The sequence below is a fragment of the Xiphophorus hellerii genome, chromosome 16 (genome assembly GCF_003331165.1).
Source record: "Xiphophorus hellerii strain 12219 chromosome 16, Xiphophorus_hellerii-4.1, whole genome shotgun sequence".
NCBI classification, from domain to species: domain Eukaryota; kingdom Metazoa; phylum Chordata; class Actinopteri; order Cyprinodontiformes; family Poeciliidae; genus Xiphophorus; species Xiphophorus hellerii.
In genome coordinates, this window is record NC_045687.1 from 3,614,808 (window position 1) to 3,637,801 (window position 22,994).

The window sequence follows — 22,994 nt, forward strand, 5'->3', positions numbered from 1 at the left end:
AGAGGGCGCTAAAAGAATCGTTTTGATTAAATTATTAATCGTTTAATTCTAAGATTAGGCCATTTCTTATTTAATTTCACTTATACAGAACACCTGTCTTCTGGTCATATCAGATTATACTTTCATTAAGACTTTAGAAGTCATTAGAAGCTTTATTCTGTAACTTTTATTCCCCTTTAAGTACAAGCTTATCAATAAAGCAGATTTAAAAACAACTGGAATTTTACAGAACAACATGAGTCTAGTGAAATAAAAAAAACAAAACAAAGACAAGTAAAGTAATAAATACTTTATTTTCCACATTAGTAGTAAAAGTGCAGTCGCCTGCAGGTCAAAGTTTCCTCTTTACTGTACAGATTTTAGATGCACAACAAATATGTTCTTCCTTAAATAGCTTTATGTACAGCAGATAAAAACTGAGAATTATTATTCAGTGAATGATACCGGGAAAAAAAACTAAACAAACAGCTGATCATCGACCACCTCCGTTGGCGGCTCCACCCCCGGCGCCGCCGCCTGATTGGTCCTGGGCGCCTGACATCATCAGGAAAAGAACGAGAGGCACGATGTACATCCACTGCAAGAGAAGAAAAACAGACCTTGTATAAATAACTACTATAATTTACATAGAATTAACTGTGATCACTTGCATGTATTTGGTAAAAGTTGCTGATTTATTTCCTCCCAGATAAGGTCAGATTTATTTCTCAACAGAAAAAGAAAATGTTAAAATATTCCAGGAGGGTTAGAGACTAGAGAGTCAAACACCAAAAACTTTTAGGCTCCACTAACTTTCTAAAGGTTTGGATTCAGTCGATTTTTAGAAACTATCAGCCTAAAATGTATTTGGTTTTAGACTTTAGAGGAGGGCTAACAGAGGAAAAAGAAGGAATAAGTGAGAAACTACAGTTTGTGGTTAAACACAAACGGAGAAGAAGAATAAAAGGAAGAGGAGGAGGAGGAAGAGCCACAAGTAAGGAAACTGTACTTCAGTGGGAATCAGCTCTGCTCTCTGCCGCCCCCTGCTGGGGGCTGTGCGGAATTGGTGAGCATGAGGAAGATGGCACCTCCCAGAATCAAATACCACTGGAACACAGCAACACAGTCACTGGACACACAGTGAGGCACAAACACGGCACAGAACAACCGGACCGGGCCGGGCCGCACAGAACCGGGCCGCAGGAACCCAATAAAATTACCAAAAAGAGCTCTGCCTACTGCAACAGCATATTAGACAGAAAAAAGAGGAGTGAATTTACACCAAAATAGGAAGAAGGTTTTAGATTGAGAGAAAATGTTCTAGAAAAAAAACTGGTAAATATTTGAGTTTTCAAAAGTTGACAATTTTCTGAAAAAACTCAGAAATTTTGTGATTCATCAGAAATTGTCTTGAATTTTTTCTTTTGGATATTTTAAATTTGAAAAGCCGAAAATTTTCCGAAAAATGGAAAAAAAGAAGAAATTTTCCAGAATTTCTTTAGAAAATTTTTGAGCTTAAAAAGTCAAATCTTCTAGAAATTACAATTTTCCAAAATTGGACATTTCTTAAGTTTGAAACATCAAAAGTTTTCTAGAAAACTAACTTGGAAATGTAGACCTTTTCAAAGTTAAACATTTGCTAGAAAAAAACTTTGAATTTTGACATTAACCTAAAATTTCTTAGGGAAAAAACGTGGAACTTTCTGAGTTTCAAAAGTTAAAAAAAACTATAATCTCAAAATGTTAGTTTTTTCTAACAAATTTTCAACTTTTCACAGTCAGAAATGACAAAGTTTTTTGGGGTGAATTTACTCCTTTTTTCTTTGTCTCCAATGGCCGTCGAACTGCCTGGTGCTTTACATTTGATTTAGCAGGTGAAGGAAAGTCAGTCTGTAACTTAATTATTTTAGTTATTGATTAATGTATTGATTGTCAGAATAATGGATTAATCAGATAAAAAAATAAACATTCTCCAGATTTTTTATTTAACTGCTTAAGCCTTTTTTATTTAATATAAATTAAACTATGCAAATAAACACTTTAATTCCTTTTTTAAGTAAAAGAAAAAAACAACCTAAAATGAAAAAACAGAATTCCTTCAGTAAATCTGAACCAGGTAAAGAAACATATTTACAAACAAAAGTGTTTCTATCTTAAATTCAAAATATATATATTTTGTACTGTTTTGGGTTAATTCCTGCTCTGAATGTTGTTGTTTTTCAGTAAATGGCCTTTGAGTCTCTATTCTCCAGTTAGCAATCAATCAATTACTAAATTAGTTGTTGATTATTTAAATAGTCGATTAATCATGATTTCAGCCATGAAGGAAAACTTTGCAGCTCTGAAATGGTTTAAAATGTTTCATAATTTCTGTGGCTGGAAGCTCACATTTACAAGACAGGCTGGAAAAACAGAAAGCATTCTGTTATTTTAGCCAAAAGCAGCCGATGAGCTTCATGCTTCCTCCGTCTCTGCAGAAGCTGCACACAGGCAGAAAGTCATGCTGAGTGAGAGAATCAATAAATATAGCAAATCTGGTATTAGAGGCTCAGGGCTCGAAAACTTTAAGAAAATATAACATTGTTCAAAAACGTAGAATAACTGATCCCACTGCAGCTAAAATATGTTGATCATTATGGATGATTCATTGATTAAATTAATTAATTGCTAAACAAATTGATCAATTGCTCAATAATTTTATCAATTAATCAAATTTTTGGTTTTTGAAGATTTCATTTGTGGAAAATTGAGATTTGTTTTCCTTCAGTTTCCAAAGGTCAGAGTGATGTCAGCGCAACCAGGGCGGCCATCTTGTTTTACAGCCTCTATTTACTTTGAATTTGAGTTCATGTCAACTCTACGACAAAATATTAGGGCTAGGCTACGATTTTCTTTTTCTGATTATGAGAGTACAGTCGTAATATTACCAGAATAAAGTCGTAATTTTACGAGAAATCTTACATGAAAAGTAAAAGCTTTAAATGAGGAAAGTTGAGCATCTTGTGAAGGTTTAGAGATAATACTTAATAGAACTACTTAACACTTTAACACATCAGCACTAAATTATTATCAGCAGCAACAGCTGAGTCTATTTCCAAAGAAGAACAACACAAACTGAGCAGATCCTGATAACTCAACACGTTTTTTTCTCATTAAAAGGTTTTTTCTCGTAATTTCAAGACGTTTTTGGTGAAATTGCGTCTTTATTCTCTTAATAATTTGCCTATAATCTCTTAAACCAAAATTCTCGTAGCCTGACGCTAATAACTCACAGAAGGGACGTTTGAAATAAAAACAACTCTGAAAATATTTTTGTAAAATAAAATAAAAATAAAACATTTATTAAAATCGGATTTGGTGTGAAAACAAAAATCTGAGATTTTATCTTTAAGCCATATCGCCCAGCCGTATCTATAAGATTTATTTCTTGGCGTTGGTGGAAGATCAGTTAGCGAAAGTTTTCAAGTCCTGCATCAGCCAGCTGACTGGCAGTGCACAGCCAACATACTATCTACACTATTAGCCATAAAACAGTGATTACTTCATCTCTGATCTGATATTAAACACGCTAAACGCTAACTACGAACTGACTGTGACTTTTTAAACCTTTTATGAACCCTGACAGCTTTGGCAGAAACTCGGATCGCTCTTACGTATTTGGCGAAGAACGATTTCTGCTCTTGTGGATTCTTTCCTTTCTTCTCAGATTCTTGTTCCATCCGTTCCAGGAACAGAGCCGTCTCCGGTCTGGAAAAACAAAACAAAAGAAAACAGATTTAAATTAATCAGTTTTCAAACAAATTGAAACTGAAAAAAATAAATTATAAAGTTACAAAATAAGAAAACAAAAAAACAGAAACGCACTGACGTTTTCTTTGTCTCAGTGGATTATATGTAACTAAGCAGAAACATTAAGATCACGGGTGTTCAAAGTGGGTTTGGGGGCCATTTTTGGACTCTGAATTGACGTTATGCGGCCCTCCCAACCACAATTCAAAAATAAATTAAATAAATTAGGACAAAACTATGATTTTTAAATCAAAATCTAGTCTCAAAAATGTTAGATGCAACACAAACTGATCATCTTTTCCTAACTTTCTGCTTTCCTTTTGTTGTCATGGTAACCAGGACCACATCGACCCGTCGACTTGCACACTAAATTACACCAAATCTGGTTTTACTTGCTGTACCAAAACTCGGCTAAATACACAAAATGTTTTCAAATGAGGACTGCCGTAGATCCTAATACAAAATATTTTGTTCAGTTTCCTTCAAATTGAGCCCAAAATAATAAACAAACTGGATCCCTTTCATTTAACATAAAAACATTTGAAGTGTTGCATCTACAAAAAACATAAATAAATCAAGTTACTTTGTTTAATTAAAATAGTTCAAGCTCTACTTAAGCAACAATGCTTAATTTATTGTTGCTTAAGTAAAAAGAAAAGAAAAACAATTTTATTTTCTAACTATTTCTTATGAATCAGAACCAAATGAAGCTTAAAGACTAAAGACTGACCCTGGAGCGTTTACAGGAGCCATGATGCTCAGAGTTGTGTTGTAAACCTCCAGGTCGACTTCATCCTCGACCTCGGCGCCTCTGCAGGCTCCAGGTAAGGTTACTATGGAGACGCCGATCAGGTATCCCGACACGTCGGTGTGGAGCGTGATCACGTCGCTCAGGTGGGACTCGACCATCGCACACTGGGAACGACAACAAAACAAAACTTCTTCACAGAAACCTTCATTTTGGTGACTTCTGTTCCGTTTTTGCTGCCATTTTTGAAGCTGAACACATACGGCTCTGACGAACGCTGTGAGGTAACCGTCCATCTGCCACTCCGTCTGTCTGTCCGCCTGCAGGAAAACCCGAGGCACTCGGATTCTGTACAAGCCGTCGACTGCAGCCACTTCCTGAGGAGACCACACCAGACAAAGGCATCGCTTTTTAAAAAACAAAAACAAATCCAGAGGTCCCAGTCAAAGATTGGTTTTTCAGTTTCACCTTCAGCTTGGAGCGGTCGTCTTCTGACAGCTGGTTCTGAGTTAGAGAGACGCTTGGCTCCCGACCCGTTTTCAGCAGCAAGGATCCACGCGACTGAAACTTTGCAACATCATCTGAAGACAAAACAGAGCAAACAACTATGAGCATAGATAATTAAAAAGCAAAACGGAATCATCAACTTTTGAGTCGGAGACAGAAAAAAAGTCACTTCCTGAAAAAAAAAAAAAAACTTATTCAGAGCAGAAATTAAACCAAAATGGCAAAAAATTTGCTTTTAAGATCAAATAAAACAACCTTTGTCTGTAAATATGCATTTTAGGCAATACATTTTTTTTTAAAAAATGTTATATTATATTTTTGTTTACTTAATTTCCTCTTGGGATCATAAAATATTTTTTTTTAAAAGGAATTAAATCATTTATTTGTATTTTTTAATGTATTTCAAATATTTAATAAAAAGGTTTAACCGGTTAAGTAAAAAAATCTGTAGAATTTGTCAGAATAATCAATGGAATCGATTACTAAAATAATCAGTAGTAATTTGGTAATCAGAAGAGCTGACAGCCGACCCACTGTGATTGATAATATGAGGCGTTTATGTTCAAATACTGATTTTGACTTACGTTTGATTTTCCTCAAACACAGCCAACATCATTAAACTGTTATCATTGTACTCATGTCTTCAATAAATTAATTAGTATTTTTGCATGTTTCCCCCCTCACGTGACTTGTTTTTGTTTTCTTATGGGTTTTTACTGTAAATTACATTAATTTTAGCCACATATTGCAATCTTTCATAAATGACAGGTCATGTATGCTGATTTTAGTTCTTTTTAATCCATCCAATCAACCTGCTACATGAAAATTAGCCTGATCATCTTTTCCTAACTGGGCTAAATCTAGTATATGTATATTCATGTTGACAAATATACATTATCCTCTTTATGTAGTAAATAAAAATTCTAATTTATACGTTAGTTTCATGTGTTGGAAGCGTGTTTTTGCAGAAGTCTTTCATTCAGATGCAGCTTTGCAAACCAAAGTCAAGCCACCATCTTATTCTTCAGTTCTTCCAACGAAGACATATTTGTTCCCTCATGAATTTAAACATTTGCCATGCTAACTGGAGCTATTGAGCCTGAACTTAAACTTTTGGGTTATTTATAGAGTTGTCATAATAACAATTTTTGCTATGTAGACAAATTTAATATGCGATATCATTTCATGTTGTCCCCTAATCTGAACATGTTTGAAATTCTTGAAAGGGAGCGTAAGTGCAAAGTTACATTATATTCTGACTTGTATATTTACATTTTTTTAGATACATTTTAAATAAAGACAAGGCTTTATTACATGCCAAAATTACAACGCCTGGAGGTAAAGTTGAACATTAAATTTTATTCAACCTGGTCAATAAACTTCCAAAGCACAAACTATGACACAAACTATATATATAAAATCACAAGAAAAACAGAATGTCTGTCCTTAGAATGACAGACAACGGAAATTGCGTTAGCTTGGTGAGCACAAGAATACTTAGTTAGCAAACTAGCATGAGTTATGTTCTACACGCTTCTGTTTCTTCGCAATTAAAATATCTTCTCACCGAGTTCAAACGAGTGTTCAAGCGGCACAGAGAATCCACTGAGTTCGGCCTCCAACGGATCACCGACCTGAAAATAATCAAAATCTGCGTTTAGCCTCTATCACACAATGCTAACGCTAACTCGTTAGCATAAATAAAATAACCCTCATCGCTTTTTTTGTTAAAAATATATTTACGAATGATTATTTAACTCTTACCCTTCGGCCGTTATTACATGATACTAAATTTGCGCATATAAATAACAAAACAATGGAAATAACAGCAACATTAAGCGGTAGCAGGCGAGCCATTGCTGCTAACTGTGGACACCGGAAGATGGCTAAAGAAGTAACATCTGCATTTTCAGAATAAAAGCACATTAACTAGTCTACGTATGTAAGTATGTGCACGCTGCGTTTTTGATCTTTATTTTGAAATCTTTGGCTTCACATACATCTTTAGTCTGTTATTTACCGTGAATAGTATATTCTTAAAACGGATTTATAAAAATAATGTAGTTATTTTATTATTGAAAGGTTGTTTACATCAATACAATATACTTTATTGATACCCAATGCGATTTGTTGACAAGCTACTCCATCCAAAGTGTTAAATATTAGTAAATACAAATATAACCACAAGCTTTATAAAATTTATATAAATATATATATGAGATATTGTAAGTAATTTAAATTTGTCTAAATATAAAATAAATTAATAAATAATAATAATAACAAGCATACACATAGAAATACATTAATCTATAAATTAATACAGAGAAAGTTAGACATTGTAAAATTTATTAGTGCCTGAAATGTTTCAAATCATTTCATGCCTGAAACAATATTAATTAGTATTTTTACGTTTCAAATCAACTTATAATCATACAAATGACTCTAAATCTACAAAATGATTTAGTTATTAAAGTTAAATTATTATAGTTAAAGGAGTTCTAAAATACAAATGTACATAAGACAGACAAACTAAAGGTTTTAGACAATATTTTTTGATAGATTAAAATAGAAATAGTCTTTATTTATGTAACATTGTGTTCATTTGTTTCAAAAACTACTTTTTATGCATTGTTATTAATGTCTTTTTCTGTTTTAGGGTTTCAGAATATCATACAAGTGTGATATTTAACTCACCTTTTCCTTAGTTGTTTCTGTTTTCTTGGCACCTTACATGATCAGAAATGAAATATGAATATAGTAAAATCAGTCTGAGTTCAAACTGATGATCACGTTTGAACCAGCAGAGGTTGCTAACAGACCAGAAAAAACTTCCTCACCCCCTCTGTGATCCAGCAGTCCTTTTCACAAGAAACACTAAATATTTATGTCCCGCTGGAAGGAAAGTAATTCATGTTTTAAAATTCTTTAGTCAGCACACATAGCTCCGCTTTTGCAAAAAAAAAAAAAAAAATAGTTTGTCAAATTCAAGGGGTGAGTTTATGCTGGAGCAGCTCCTGGCTGCTTTAATCCCAAGCCTTGGATGAAAGTTTTACTGCGACATTTTAAGCTGGAAAGGACAGCTGTCCACATCTGGCCTCTGTCCCCAGAGAACCGCTGCAGCTTTTTTACCCGGATAAAATAACTTCTCCAACTGTGGGAAGCTCTGAGTGGTTTATGTCTGACATATTTACCAAAAAATCTCACACATCCAGATGTGTGGAGAGATCTGGATTTAAATTATGACAATATGAGATAACGTTGTTTATGAAGAAAACAGGGCTGCAAATGTTAACACTTTACGATCTTTCTATATCATAATAATATATCAAGAATGATAAGTAAATAAGCAAGTAATTTAATTAAACTTACACTATTTCATCAATCACAATAATTATATTAATTCTAAGAATTATAAGTAAATAAATAAATGTGACATATAATAATAAATTATGCAAAATATATTGAAGTAATTAAATTAGCTACCACGTTTATCGCTACATAATATTAATAACAATGAATGTGGAATAGATTAATAAATGTAATAAATATATAACAAGTAACTGAGTAAAAGTATTAGTTACTTAACTATTGCTGAATTATTCTGATTATTTTAAGATAAGTAATTAAATTAACGCTATTGCTACTAATAAAATAATAATCCTGAATGTAATATAAATTATAGAATAAATATGATATGTAATAAATAAAATGTAAATAAGCAAATAATGTAGTAAAAATATTAGCTACTATCACTATTGCCAATACATTGCCAAACATGATAACTACTACTAATAACAGTATTAATTTATAATTAATGTACTATAAATTAATTTAAAAAATATAGTATATAATAAATAATAAAATGTGAATAAGCAAGTAATTAAGTAAAAATGTTACCCACTATCACTACATTTTAAATATTATTATCATTATAAAGGAAATAAATGAATACCATCACCACTATTACATCAACGAACATGACGACTACTACTACTAATAAAATAATAAAAAAATGAATGCAAATAAGGAATAAATAAATAAATGAGCAAATTATTAAGTAAAAGTGTTAGCTATTAACACGATTGCCACATTATCATGATTATAATTATCATTATAAAATGAATAAGTAAATAAATCAACACTTATTCACTGCTACATCGAGGAGTTTGGGTCATCAAAAGGGCAGAAAAACACAAAGTTTAACAGAAAGAATCAAACCTTTCAAAAAAAAAAAACATGATGAAAATATTTTTGCCAAACATAATTAATGTGCTCTGTGTTTATTCCTGTCTGACCCACAAATAAACCCAGCTCAGACAGAAGTGGAAAGCCTTCATCTGCCTGCTGAAAAAGCACTTTCATTTTGACAATAACGATCCTAAAGTCTGAAAATTCAAACGTCTGAGCTATTTTTGGGTCTCTAACTTGGTTTAGACTTTGGTGCGCAGAACTCTTGTCAAATCTGCTCTGCTGGAGATTGTCACAAGACGCAAGTTTATTTTTCTGTCTGACACTGACATTAAAGACATTTTTTAGCTTATAATGTTTGTTTTACAACAAACCCAGATTTTAGAAAAATAATCCACAAACCTTAATTCAGTCCAGACAAATCCGATCTATATGTGAATATATGTTACATAAATTCATTTAGCACTCTAGCATTTTTGTTAACGATGAAAATGTTTAGCTTCCACTAAATAATTTTTTTCTGGATAAATTATGATTTACTTGGCTGGTTTGTAAACTTTCAGTTGAATAATGTTTCAAATCTGTGTTGAAGTTTTGTTATAGATTGTAAAAAATTGTTCAGGTATTTAGACGTTTATATTTATGCTCTTATTTTGAAGAGAGTGAAACTTCTGTTTCCTCTGCTCGCGCTCCCCGCCTGGGAAAAAAAATCCAGAAAAGTATGTTTATTCGGTAGAGTACAGATCAAAATCGACTATTATCCTGCGTGATTTTTGAGAGAAGCTAAAGTTTATGATTAGCGTTTTAGAATTAGCTCAATTCTTTTTATTTTCAATTATAATTATTTGCTAGCTAAACAGCAACTTATTCTATACTTTCCAGCTAAATGAGTTGCTTGCTATTTAGCTAGCAAGCAAGCTAACTATTTATTTTGCTAACAAAATATTTAGATTGCTAGCAAATATTTAGCTAATATGTAAATTAGCTTGCCCATTAGCAGAAGTGGGATATCAAAATAAAAACTGGTTTTGCTGACCACTAAATAAACTGTAAAGATTTTTTTTAAGTTGCAAAATATCTAGCAATAATCTTAATATTTAGGATATTGCTAAATATTTATATTGAAAAATAAGCATTGTTTGAAAAGTAGTTATAGAAAAATAAATATTAAATTTTGAATTAAATATATAGTTAGAAAAATAAGCATTTAGTTTGAAATTTAGCCATAGCACAGTAAATATTGAATTTTGAACTGAATATTTAGTTAGCAAAATATTAAAATGTGCAAACTAAACATTTAGTTTGAAAATTAGAATATGTAGAACAGACTGAGACATTTAGTTTCCTCATTAAATATTTATTTTGAAATTTGTTCATAATTAATTTAATAAAATATTTATTTCTAAATATGCTAGAAATTTAGTTCCCAACTTAATGTTTAAGTCTAGGCTAAATATTTAGTTTTCTCCAAATTAAATGTTTATTTTACTAACTAAATATTTATTTATTGAAATAAATATTTAATTTGGTCCTCTGGCATCTATAAATGTAGGAATAAGATGGTGAAAAAATGACTTAAAAAAATTAATACACACATCTTTTCCCTCTTTAAGAGGCTAAATAAACCAAATTTCTTCTGTTAGTTTTGAATTGTGTTGCTTTACCACCCCATCGGTCAGAGCCCTTGTTGTAAGAACTCGTTTCAGATGCTTGTTCAGTCTCTTTTTCTACTCCTCCTCTCCGTTTTTTCCTCGGCTCGTTTTAAAAACGAGGCCTGCTGCTCTGGGAAGGAAACTTGAACTCCATGTTTGGCTTCTTGGAAAGCAGATTCGTCCCCAGAGTCTCTGATGTGGAGCTTCGACACAGAAAAAACGCTGGGAAACTCTCAGCTAATTTCAAAACTCAACCCAGGTTTCAGTTATGCTAATGCTGTAATAGCTGCAGAGCCTGAATGCGTCCATTAGGACTGAAATCAGTTTAAGATGTTCAGCCAAGTTACATTAGGAGAACGCTGAGATTATTTCCCACAACATAGAAAACATAATATGCTAGGAAACTGCTCTCTCCTTCCCACGTCCCTTCCTTCTGTCCTAGCTGAAGTAGAAATTTGTAATTTCTTGTGTTTTTCCTTCAACACATCGCAACACAAGAAGTTAAACATCTTTCCTCTTTAGCCAGTTAAAGAGGAGCAGCTGAAATTAAGTGTTGTTCTGGTTTTTATTCATATTATTAGTTATTGATGTTTTCTCCCAATTTTGAAATTGTGGTATTATTTTTACTGATCTTTATTTTATGTTTTATCATTTATCTACCTGTGATGTTTTGTTTGTTGTGAAGCACTTTGGTCACCCGCGGCTGTTGTAAATGTTTCATATAAATAAACTTCCATCCTTCTTTGTGTCCTTTCTTACTTTCCTTCTCTGGATCCTTCCTTTTATGCATCCTTTATTCTTTCCATCTTTGCATCCTTCCTACTTTCCAGCCTCCTTCCTTTTTTCTGCCCTTTGTTCTTTGTGTCCTTCCTTCTTTGCTTCCTTCCTTCCCTCTTCGTGTCCTTCTTCCTGTTATCCTTCCTCTTTCATCTTCCTTTTTTTGTTTCTAGTCTTTCCAGGCTCCATATTTTTAAACCGTACTCTGTAGGAAGATCTACCGTAAATTCATAGTGAACTTTAATATTTTATAAAGAGATAAAAATAAACACGTCTTCATAATTGTTTTATGTATTTTTTAGAAGGGTGAAATGTTAAAGTCATAAGTTAGTTTTCAGTTTCATATTTATCTTGATGCATCTGGATATAAACATTAAAATAAACCTTAGAAATGTTAGTTTTAGTTAACTATAATAACCTTTCTTCTCTGCTCCTTTACTGCTACTGCAGAATGTATTTGAAACTACTGACGAATAACAAAAACCGAGATTGAGAAAACATTTTTGTTTTAGCTGAATTAAATAAAAAGGTAATTAATGGGGAAAATCTACAACTGGCTGGAACTAGATTGTGCGTTTGTAACACTAATAACTAAAGCATACTGAAATTAAAGATATAATATCCTTCGTTTACTTGTTCATAAAGCTGCTTGTTAGCATTTCGAACTGATATGTAAACACAAGCAGTTTACGTCATCCGTCGGCAAATTACGGCACTTCCGCTAGTTCGCGAAATGGCGGCGGCAAAAGTTGGAAGAAATCACCAGAATCAGTTGGTTGTTCAACAATAATTCAATACATTTTTAAAACGACGGTATTCCTGTTGAGTATTAATTACCCAATCCACGTAAACATAAGCACAATACAATATTTGTGATTTCTTTTTTAAATTCTGCACCGAAAAATGAGCGTCGGTGCGCTAATGCTTAGCCTCCCGGGCGTAATGAGTTCATCGGCTGGCAGCTTTCTCCTTAACGGCTCTGAAACAGTTTCCCTTAAACTCTTTCCCCCCTCTCGGTGTCTTCATCCTCCGGTCTCCTTAAAGCCTCGTAGCTCCTGCCAAGGTTTCATGTGACCGCCATTCTGCCGCTGTCCTGCTTTCTAGTTCCTCCCGGGGGAGGATGGCGGCGGCGGCGGCGGCGGGCGGGGAGCGAGCTCATAAAATGAGGGGAGGAAGAGACGCGCCGGCAGTTCCACTGGGAAGCAGGAAGGAGGAATCCCGTTAAACAGACACAGACATGCCTGAGCCAAAGAAGACAGGTAAGACAGTCCAGACGGGAAACCCTCACTACACTCCAAAAACACAAACTATTACCAAGTAAATTTAGCCTAAATTCAATTGCAAATGTCTTAGTACACATGAAATAACTAACAACTAACTTTTCAGCAAGATGTAGGAGCTCTTTTTGAGTAAATACTACCTTAATATGGATGGAAAAGTGCTATTTACTAGTAGATTATAACATGGGAAAAATGTCTTGTTAAAAGTTAAATAATATGCCAATGGCGCTAGAATGTTTTCCACTGCATAAACACTCAATTTTACAGAGTATTTTTGGTCTGGTTTCTTGGTTTTGCATTATTTCGAGTGTACTAGCATAGAAATAACTTTTTACAGGGAGAAATATTAGTAAATAATTATTAACAAATTATTAACAAATAATTTAACATTATGAAAATGTTCTAGATCCACTGGCGGATTACGTCACTTATAACGCAGGAAAAATGTCGTTACAAGTGAAATAATCTGCAAGTGGAACTAGTACTTTTTCCACTGAAAACCCCCCCACAAAATTCCTAAATATTGTTGAAAAAATACGAGCAACTTTGCTTGTAATGAGGAATAATGAATGAAATAATCTGCCAATGGATGTAGTACTTTTTATATCAATATTAATGAATTATTGACCTAAAACAAGCTCCCATATCTTGCTGAAAAGTCACTTGTAAGTTAGTTTTGTCTTATTAAGTGTACTGATTTATTTGCACTAGAAACTAGACCAAAATTACTTGGTAAGATTTTGTGTTTTTGCAGTGTAGACCACAGACTGAACCCAGAAAACGCCTAATGTTGAATAAAAGAGGCTGTTTTTGCATTAATATGCACAGAATGTTGGCTTCTAGTTATAACTAAAATTGAATATGGTCAAAGTTGGTCATTTTGGGGGTAGAGGGGGGAAATACTTTTAGGATTATTTTTACTCATAAAAATACTCCTTAAAGTATTTAGGAATTAATGCAGTATGACTCCATTAATTAGAGTGAAAACATCTCTGAAAGAAGAGCAAATACAGGATTGTGTTTGTTTTAATCACTAATATTTCTAATGTTTCTTTAGGGTTAAATGTAAAGATATTTGCTGGTAATTGTGTCTAACAGACGCGCTTTTGGTGTCTGGTTTGTAATTTTTGGACGTTTATATTGCAACAAACTTGCAGTTTGAGAGAGAATAATCACCTGCAGTTAAAGCTCATTAAGTAGAAGAAAGTAGTAATATGATTGGGCAACAATCTGTGAACATTTAGAGTAAAAACAGTTGGATTAAAACCTTTTCAAACTCAATATTTCTAGGGTCAAGTCCAGATTTCACAGCAGATTTTCTCCAACAATATTCCAAACTCTAACTACCACTGCTAGGTTCAGGTTTAGCAATACATGTTCATTTTACACAAGAATTGTTGAAAGTTTGTAAATTTTTCCTAGTCTATGCATTCTGTTCAAATGTAGACTAAACAAAAACATTTAAAGTTAATCCATCTGATCACCATGTATTTTCTTTCTCTGCTCAGAGTAATAGTAGACTTTAACCGGCTTTTAACAACAAAGAACATTTGAAGTTAAAGTTGTAAATCACCAAATTTCCTCCACAATTTAAACAGCTGTGTATGAACTATTTGTTAAGCAGGCAATAATTTTGAGTTTTTCAATTTATTTGAATCTGAACACTAATAAACAAAAATTCAATATTTTAATCAAACAACAAAAGTATATTTAAATTCTTTTAGCTCTGAAACATCTGAAACGTAAAATTTTCAAAATTCTCAAAATAGTTTTTCATTCGGCACCGATCAATGAAACTTGGGTCAGTCAGACTTCAGTCAAACTGACATTGTAAAAATGCAATTGTTCCCTTAAGCTAATAGTTCATAGCCATTTGCAGTAACTGCAAATAAGACGTTTGCAACAGTTTTGGTCGACTTTGCTTTAAAACATTGTTTTAATTCGGGAACATTTGAGATTTTTCAAGCTTGTTTTAGATCAGGTTGGAGCATTATGTGTTAGTTTTAGGATAATTTTGCCTACTTCATGTTGTCAAACAGGTTCTTTGTAAGTGTTTTGAAGTGTGGCTTGTGATATTAAACTAACCACATTAGCAAAATGTGGTTTGCTAATGAAACACAGCAGGATTCTATTTTCAGATTGGCATAAGTCAATTGGGATTGCTTTATTTCCTTAATACATTAAATTAAATAATAATTTCAAAACTGCTTAATGTAAATATTACGATAGAGCAGGGATGTCCAAACTTTTGCCATGTGGTCTGAAATTGTCAAAAGTAGTCAAATAAAATAAAAAAATCTAAAATCAAGCAAATAAAGTAGTCAGTTTTTTTTTGTTTAGTATTTTTGTTGGAAAAGAATGTTATTCATTGTAGATACAAAAATTAAAACGTATTTTGCACGTCTAGTTTTCAAATTCATTTGTGCTCGATTAAACAGTTTTAAGGACAGGATTTGGGTCACTTTGTTTCAAAATGTCCGCTATATTGAGCCAAGTTTAATAGACTAAATAAAAGCTTATTTGGGTTCAACAAAGTCAACTTTTCAGTAAAAGTCTCTTAACTGATGTGGTTCAACTTATTATAAAAGCTTGTTTGTAAAAATATCAATACTTTATGTTGAATTTGCAATTTTCCATAGTAAGAAAATTATTTTGGTAACAACTTCACCTTTAATAAAAATAAAAAATCTCCATCTATATCAACCACCAGGCCAAATTTGTATCTTGAACTGTAGTTGGGGGCAATCGGTCCAAAGGCCACAAATAGCCAAAAGGACACCCATGCTATTAAGAATAAAAACTTAAATAACATTCAGCAGACACCCTTGCATCATCAGCGTTAATGATAAGCTCTTAATCACACCATAAATTTGCAGTTTATTCCAGTAATGTATCATCTTACAAAAATTGCGACGTAACCTAAATTGCAGTGAAACATTAACCAACCACAAGACACCATTCCTAAAATTCAACCGTGCCAAGGCTGTGGTGTTTTTATCTGTCATTGGTGGAGAGATAATTACAAAAGCTCTGTTTCAAACTCCATAAATGCACAAATGCTGACAATTTCTAGTTTTCTTTTTACCCAAGTTTAGAGATTGGACCCTATACTTGTAGAAATTTAAAATACAGGATGTTTTATTAGGTCTAGACAATAAATCAATAATATTTACCGCAATAAACACATGATAAATACCAATAGATAATAAGTCAAATAGAATTTTAGCTGCTAAGAAAAGTTGGTGGAATAGACTGACTCACTCACTCTTTGGTCACCTAGCAACTCGCTCACTCTTTGGTCACCTAGCAACTCGCTCACTCTTTGGTCACCTAGCAACTCGCTCACTCTTTGGTCACCTAGCAACTCGCTCACTCTTTGGTCACCTAGCAACTCGCTCACTCTTTGGTCACCTAGCAACTCGCTCACTCTTTGGTTACCTAGCAACTCGCTCACTCTTTGGTTACCGAGCAACAGTCTGTTGAGTAACTTGCCCAGCAGCAGTTTAAGTTCCACCACTGTCTCTCATAGCTGCTTAAAAATAAAAAATGACATGGAGTGAAAACAGGACCGGTCATGTCAACATTTTGGCAGCCTTTCAGATAGTTAAAAAAAACTAATCAATAATTAGCAATATTAACATAAATGAAATGCTTATATCGTGATATTATTTCATTTTGCTTTGGGATCAATAAAGTAGTTTTGAATTTGATTTGAATATGATTTTCAGCCGTATGTATTTATTTAATATAAATACATTTAAATATATTTTATACACAATAATATAAAAGAATTTCATATTGAAACATATTTGTGAAACCTCAAAAAACAACAAAATCTTTGTAAAAAATCTGATTTTTATAACGAAAGCCATATAAAAGGTTAATTGTTATTTTTTTATGTCTCTGTTGGGTCATCCAGAGTATTTAAGCAGGGAAATGATTTGTCAGATTGGCCTTCGCCAAGTCAGGTGTGACTACGCTGCATCACGTCTTCGTTAAGCCGACACTTTATCCGTCTGACCCGGCCTGCTCTCTGTCGGTTACACCGTCTGCCCGGCTGGCATCCACCTGCACCATTTTCACCGTCTCGCTCATCATTATCTAAGGAAAACTGGGATTTAATGGTTTTATATGTTCCAACTCTGACAAAGTTATCCAGGGTAAACAAGTGGTGTCCAAAGTGCGGTCTGAGGTCCATTTGTGATCGTTGGACTGAAGTTGTGCGGCCCTTAAACTGCAGTTCAAGACTAATACATAGTTGGACATGTGGTTGATGCAGATGGAGACTTTTTATTTATAATCAGGGTAAAATTATTAGCAATATAACTTTCTTACAATGGAAAATGTTAATATTACAATGGAGTACTAGGGCCATACAAAGATTATAATAAAATTCGGAGAACAAAGTAAAAAAGAATCACAAGAATAAAACTGAAATAATACAAAAATATTCATATTTTCGGAACAAAGCCAAAAATATTTACAGAATAAAGTCATACTTGTGCAACTTTATTCTCGACATTTTATACTCTTACAAGTTTATTCTCATAATATGTATCTATTACAACTTCTCATATTTTAATTTTTTGTAATTTTTTTATAGATGGCCCTAATACTCCTTCGTTTAATAAACACAAAGTATTCGTCTTTTTATAGCCAAGCTTTTATATAAGTTGAACCACATTAATCCAGAGACTTTTAGTGAAATGTCAATTTTGTTGCACCAAAATCTGCATTTTTAAAATGTATTGAACTTGGTTAAATATTTGCAAATATTTCAAAGGGTTTGAAAGAAAGTGAAAAGTCCTGCTCTTGTAACTGATAATACATTTGGTCAACGACGCCCAAAAGAATTAGAAAACTAGATGTTTTTATTTTTATTTTGTACAGAACACCAAACTGGAAGACATTTTAAATAAACAAAACAAGCAAAAACAAGAAATAAAAAGGGAATTAAAAACCACAAACAACTGAAACCACAAATAAACTGGATTATTTAGTCTGTACTATTTTAATTTATCATGTGATTCAATTAATAATTGATTATTGTGACACACTTAACAACAAATTACATCCCATTCCTGCAAAACAAAAACTGTATTTTCTTGATTTTAATTATTTTGTGTTCTACATTTTGGCCCATGTGGCAAAAAGTTTGGACAAACCAAAGAAGGTGTTTTCTTGAAATATTGGAGTCCATATTTAGAGATGCATACGAACGTTGATGCGTGATGAAATGTGTCGATTTGATATGTCTTCCCTGCAGAGACCTCTAAGCCTTTTCCATTTCTATTTCCCCATCATGCAGTAATTTCATCCTTGCATTTTATTATATCCTACAAATGAGTCTCCGATCCGACATCCTGACATCATTCATATTATATTCCCAACACCACATTATCAGGCTCCTCTTTTTTCCTTCCTATCCACCCGTCCTCACTTTGCTGCCCCCGTCTTGAACTCAATTGCACTGTCTTAGCTTCAAAGTCCCCTCTGTGCCTGTCGATCAGCTGGTCACTTTATTGCGACTCCTCCCACGGCGTCTTGCTCTCAGCGGGGAAAAGCTTCCCGAGACTCGACGGAGCACGCATCCCAATAAACAGCAACAAGAATAGTTCCCAAATGTAAGGGCGGCTGCAGAACCGTTAATTCACGTAGTAGACGATGGACTTGACTCAGCTGGACTAATTAAGGAATATGAAAAGTACATCAAACAGGCAGAATCAGCAGAAAACTGTGGATCAAATTCACATTTTGCATGTTTGTGAGTTTCCGTTTGGGTCTCAACTGTTTTTAAAAACAGTCCATGTGCTTAAAAAGAAACACCCAGATGGTTTTTGGCAATAAGTTAATGTTTTATAGAGTTTGGGAAATGAAACATTTCAAAAACCTCCAGAATGTAACGTCACAAGTCATCAGGCACTGCCCGTTACCTAGCGACCTCAGCCGAATTCTGCCCGTTACCTAGCGACCGAAGAAGAATTCCAACATGTTTGGTCAGCTGGTTTTCTAATTCACAAATCAAAAATACCTCATTGATCCCAAAGGGAAATTAAATATTGCTGTAGCTCATATTAATTCAAATTCTTCAAAGTTATTGTATATAGTGATGCCTGTTTTATCGCTGTACGTATGCCAGGGGTGTGAAACTCCAGTCTTCAAGGGCCGGTGTCCTGTAGTTTTTAGATGTGCCACAGGTACAAAACACTGGAATGAAATGGCTTAATTACCTACTTCTTGTGTAGATCAGTTCTCCAGGGTCCTGCTAATGACCTAATTATTCTACTCAGGTGTGGTGCAGCAGAGGCACATCTAAAAGTTGCAGGGCAGTGGCCCTCCAGGACTGGAGTTTGACACCTGTGCTGAATGCGCTGTACGTACAATGGGTGCTGGAAAAGAAACCGTGTTCTTTTGTTGACTTACCATCCAGAGACCAGTGGCTTCATTCTTATTGGTTGTGCAGGAGGCTAATTCAACTGTGTTGATACTCATTGAAATGGTCAAATTTGTCGCTGAACACCTGCAGTTGCGATTCAGGAAGTGATTCTTTGGAACAGACCTTTAACTCTGGTGCCAATTTAGCCTAATTAACTACAGTAAGGCTTTGGTCAGAAAGCATGGAGAACATTCATAGATTTTAAACAGTTTACTGTATAGCTACAGCGATGCTTTGTGGGTATAGAATAATGTGAGGAGTACCAACAATAAAGCTCTCAAAACAATTCTTATAAGTGAATTTCGTATTTATTTGTTGAATTTTTTTTCTGTATACTTCATTGTATATTTGCCACTTGCTCAATACAGTTTCTTTTAAAAAAGAGAAAGAGCAAATAAGGGCATGAATACAAATGCATATAGCAGCTGATTACCAAAGCTTTAGCACAGATTTTGAAGTTTATTCAACTAAAAGTTTACAAAACAGCCAAGTAAGGTAGCATTTTGGAAAGTATTTGGAAAAATTAATTTAGAGGAAGCTAAGTGTGCTAAACTTTTTCACAATTGACAAAAGCGTCAAAGCACTAAATGAAAAATTAGCTCGGCTATTAGCTCATTAGCAGATTGGCAGAAGTATGCCCACCACTGCAAATATGGCACACAATTCATAACTCAATGGGCAGGCGAGACAAAAACAGTGACAGCAAAGTATTGTCATGTTTTGTGTTTAATAATAAATGTTTATATTGTTCTTTATTCAGTGAAGTGGAGGAAATCAGGGGAAATCCTAACACACTGGCCCTGCACGTAGGACTTTAAAAGCCTGTCTCTAATCCAACACAACAATAAAATTCACTAAAATGGCAAAATGAGCTTGAATTTTCATTCCTCAATAATCAATTGGACCAATATTACAGGCCTATATGTAGCTCTGTTGCTAAATTAATGGTCAGTTTGGAGTGGTAGACAATTTTGCAGAAATTGACGTCTTTCTGTTTTTGTTTAGTAATCAAACTGCTGGAACTTTAGCATCTCAAATCAAACAGAAATCCACAAATTTAGCAGTGAGAACTACTTCCAATTTATTTAAATTTTTGAAATTAAAATGTAGAAATACGAGTTTGAATATAAACTGGGCTAGTTCATGTCTGCATTCTGTTTGTTCCCAGACTTAAAAATAAACAAAGCTCAGTTACTTCCAAAGGGATCGTATTCGTAAAGTGACTCCACTGATGGGGAGCCAATCTACATAATCTGGCTACGAAGGAGTGTACCAGTGAGAATGATCCTCTGTCATAAAGTACGGTGGTGGAGGTGTAATCATATGGAGCTGCTTGAGTGTTAAATAACATTTGTAGACATATTTTCAGAGAGGCAAATGAGATGAGTCACCCTCTCCACAAGTCTGGCTGAAGACGCTTCATTCCTGTAGAAGAAGATAAATATAGAGCTTGACTCAGACTGATGCTAATTTTCTTTAAATGGTTGGTTGTTATAATCGGTACAGTAAAGACATCAGCCCTGTTTAGTTTTAGTTCACTTTAATTGAACTATAGTCTGTTTGTCTAGAAAGTCCGGTGTGAACGCGCAATCAACTAAAAAAAGTAAACTCTGGTCCGCCTACAAACCTCAGTTTGTGTTCGAACTGAGGTTTACCTTTGAAAACCTCAGTTCACATATTCATATCTTTGAATGCATATGTGAACGCCAAGCAGACTGGAGACTGATCCAGAAGTAGGAAGTGGACTACAGACCAGAGCATTCTTGGTAAATACAACCAAAACAAACGCAGGAGGCTAGCATTAGCAGGAGAAATTGCTAATTGTGTTTTGCCAAAGACAAAAGAAAAATCCTACAACCGCTAAAATCTGACGACACTATATTTTTGTTAACATTTTGGGAAGAAGGAAGTTGAGTTCAGTGTCTTCTTCAGAGGTTTTTGTGTTGTTTCCTTCAGTATTTCTTGGTACAACATCCCCACAGGTGGGGAGGGGAACAGCTCTTTCAAACGGTTTGGTTTGTTTGACTTAATGCAGTGTAAAAGTGATGGGCAGGTGCTGAAAATTTATCAAAATGTTATTTTGATCCCCAATTGAACCGAGTCTACAGCGCCATCAGGTGCGAAAACGGCCTTCATGTCTAGTGTCTGTGTTGGACTTCTGGCCTAGAAGTGAGGAGACATAAAGAATATTCTCAGTATGTCTTGATAAATAAATCCCTGGCAGCTGGAGCGGTCAACATGACCTCTGTTTGCTTTTCATGCAGACTCAGGCAGACTGATGACAGACAAACTGGTCGCCTAAGTGGAGCTACGTGGACAAATGAAAGCTGCTGTCCTCGCTGGTGTGCATTTACAAGAAACTGTAGCCTCATTACTTACTTGGTACTCTCTGAAGTGGAAGTGAATTTGACAACTAACTGCAGCTGGTAAATGTTTTTCAACACTAACATGAATAATAGTCCTTAAATCCTAGAACTGTTCTTCAGGTGACAGAAGGCCGACTTTGTAACTGTCTTTATGTGAAGGTTTGGGTCAGAGATCATCACAACATCCAGATTTCAGGCCTGATCTTTTGTTTCTGGTTGTAATAACTGAAGCTGTGCATTGACCCTAGATCGTTCCTCTTTCAGTCCAAAAATAATAACTTCACTTTTGTTTTTGTTCAGCTGGAGAAAGTTTTGGCACATCCACACATTTCTCTGCTCTAGGCATCTGTTCAGTGATTGAATGGTTTTTGAGTCACCTGGTGACATCATAATGTAGAGCTGTGTGTCATCTGCTTAGTTAAGGTAGCTAATCTGGTTTCTTGTTATTACCTGAGCTACCTGATCAGATTACAGATTAAAAGTAATCTGTTATGCTTCCTTGATAGAAATATAGGCAATACAAAACATGATAATTAAATTTTTGGCACAAAATCTGATCTTAGATGATCTGATTTTAGTGTGGTCAGTTCAGAATGAGCTTTTTTAGGGCCTCTTGTCACTTTAAATCCTAATAAGCTGCTGCTGGCCACGCCCCTAAAGTAAAAATAGCTGCAAACAGATGCGCAATTATAGAACTGTACATTTTTGAAAAGCCAAAGTAGAACTTCCTAAACAACCATCAAGACTGCAGAAAGTGGTTTCTGAGTTTCTGACATTTGTCTTTTCCAGCAGCCATTGTACAATGCATACAGAGGTAAAACCAGGTGGCCAAACATGCTGGAGCTCCGTTTTAGTAGCCAGGTAACAGGCGGAAGTATGCTGGGGTTGCTAGGTAACGGGGAAGTGACTGCTGATTTGTGATGTTACATTTAAAAAGGTTTTGAAACGGCTCATTTTCCAGACGCCAAAAACATTAACTTATTGCTAAAAACCGCTGGGTGTTTTTTTAAGCGCTTAGGCAGTTTTTAGAAGCACTTGAGACCCAAATAGATGTATAAAAAAGGGCAAGATGTAATTTTTGCATAGCTCATCTCCTATAAATATTTTTAGCACCTGGTAAACGTCAGATCATTTTAAAAAAGTGGACGAGGTTGTACTTTTTTTCCGAACAGTACATAAAACCACAGTTTTGAATAACTACCTTGACCCTTGACCCTTGGGGTACCCCATATGTAACTACTGTGTTATCTATTCACACAAAGAGGTTTCTGT

At 34.3% G+C, this 22,994-nt stretch overlaps 2 protein-coding genes across 5 annotated transcripts in view; one reads left to right on the forward strand and one right to left on the reverse strand.

Annotated features, from left to right (window-relative positions):
* Positions 1-274: 274 nt before the first annotated feature.
* emc10 (ER membrane protein complex subunit 10) lies at positions 275-6,930 on the reverse strand. Of its 2 annotated transcripts, XM_032587842.1 has the most exons (8): positions 6,788-6,930; positions 6,591-6,657; positions 4,985-5,097; positions 4,780-4,893; positions 4,499-4,683; positions 3,633-3,726; positions 989-1,086; positions 525-577 (listed from the first exon to the last, which is right to left on the reverse strand). In XM_032587842.1, exons 1-7 carry the CDS (start codon positions 6,878-6,880, stop codon positions 1,000-1,002), a joined length of 753 nt encoding a protein of 250 aa, XP_032443733.1. In that variant the 5' UTR covers positions 6,881-6,930; the 3' UTR covers positions 525-577; positions 989-999. The 2 variants fall into 2 exon arrangements, with proteins under 2 accessions (XP_032443732.1, XP_032443733.1); XM_032587841.1 differs by lacking the exon at positions 989-1,086 and having other exon boundaries at positions 275-577.
* A 5,844-nt stretch (positions 6,931-12,774) lies between these two features.
* mybpc2a (myosin binding protein Ca) overlaps positions 12,775-22,994 on the forward strand; it is a 66,613-nt gene continuing 56,393 nt past the window's right edge. For all 3 annotated transcript variants that reach the window (XM_032588233.1, XM_032588234.1, XM_032588235.1), the window contains exon 1: positions 12,775-12,899. In XM_032588233.1, the coding sequence (XP_032444124.1) occupies positions 12,878-12,899 (22 nt within the window). In that variant the 5' untranslated portion in view covers positions 12,775-12,877. The remainder of the gene's footprint in view (positions 12,900-22,994) is intronic.

Bases quoted from the DNA above. Each gene is read 5' to 3' on its own strand.
- emc10 (XM_032587841.1), bottom strand. From the start codon at position 6,880: ATGGCTCGCCTGCTACCGCTTAATGTTGCTGTTATTTCCATTGTTTTG. The intron at 3,727-4,498 runs GTCAGTCTTTAG...TTGTTTTTCCAG, and splicing joins GCTCCTGTAAACGCTCCAGG to ACCGGAGACGGCTCTGTTCC. The intron at 578-3,632 runs GTAAGAGCGATC...CTTCTCTTGCAG, and splicing joins AATCGTTCTTCGCCAAATAC to TGGATGTACATCGTGCCTCT.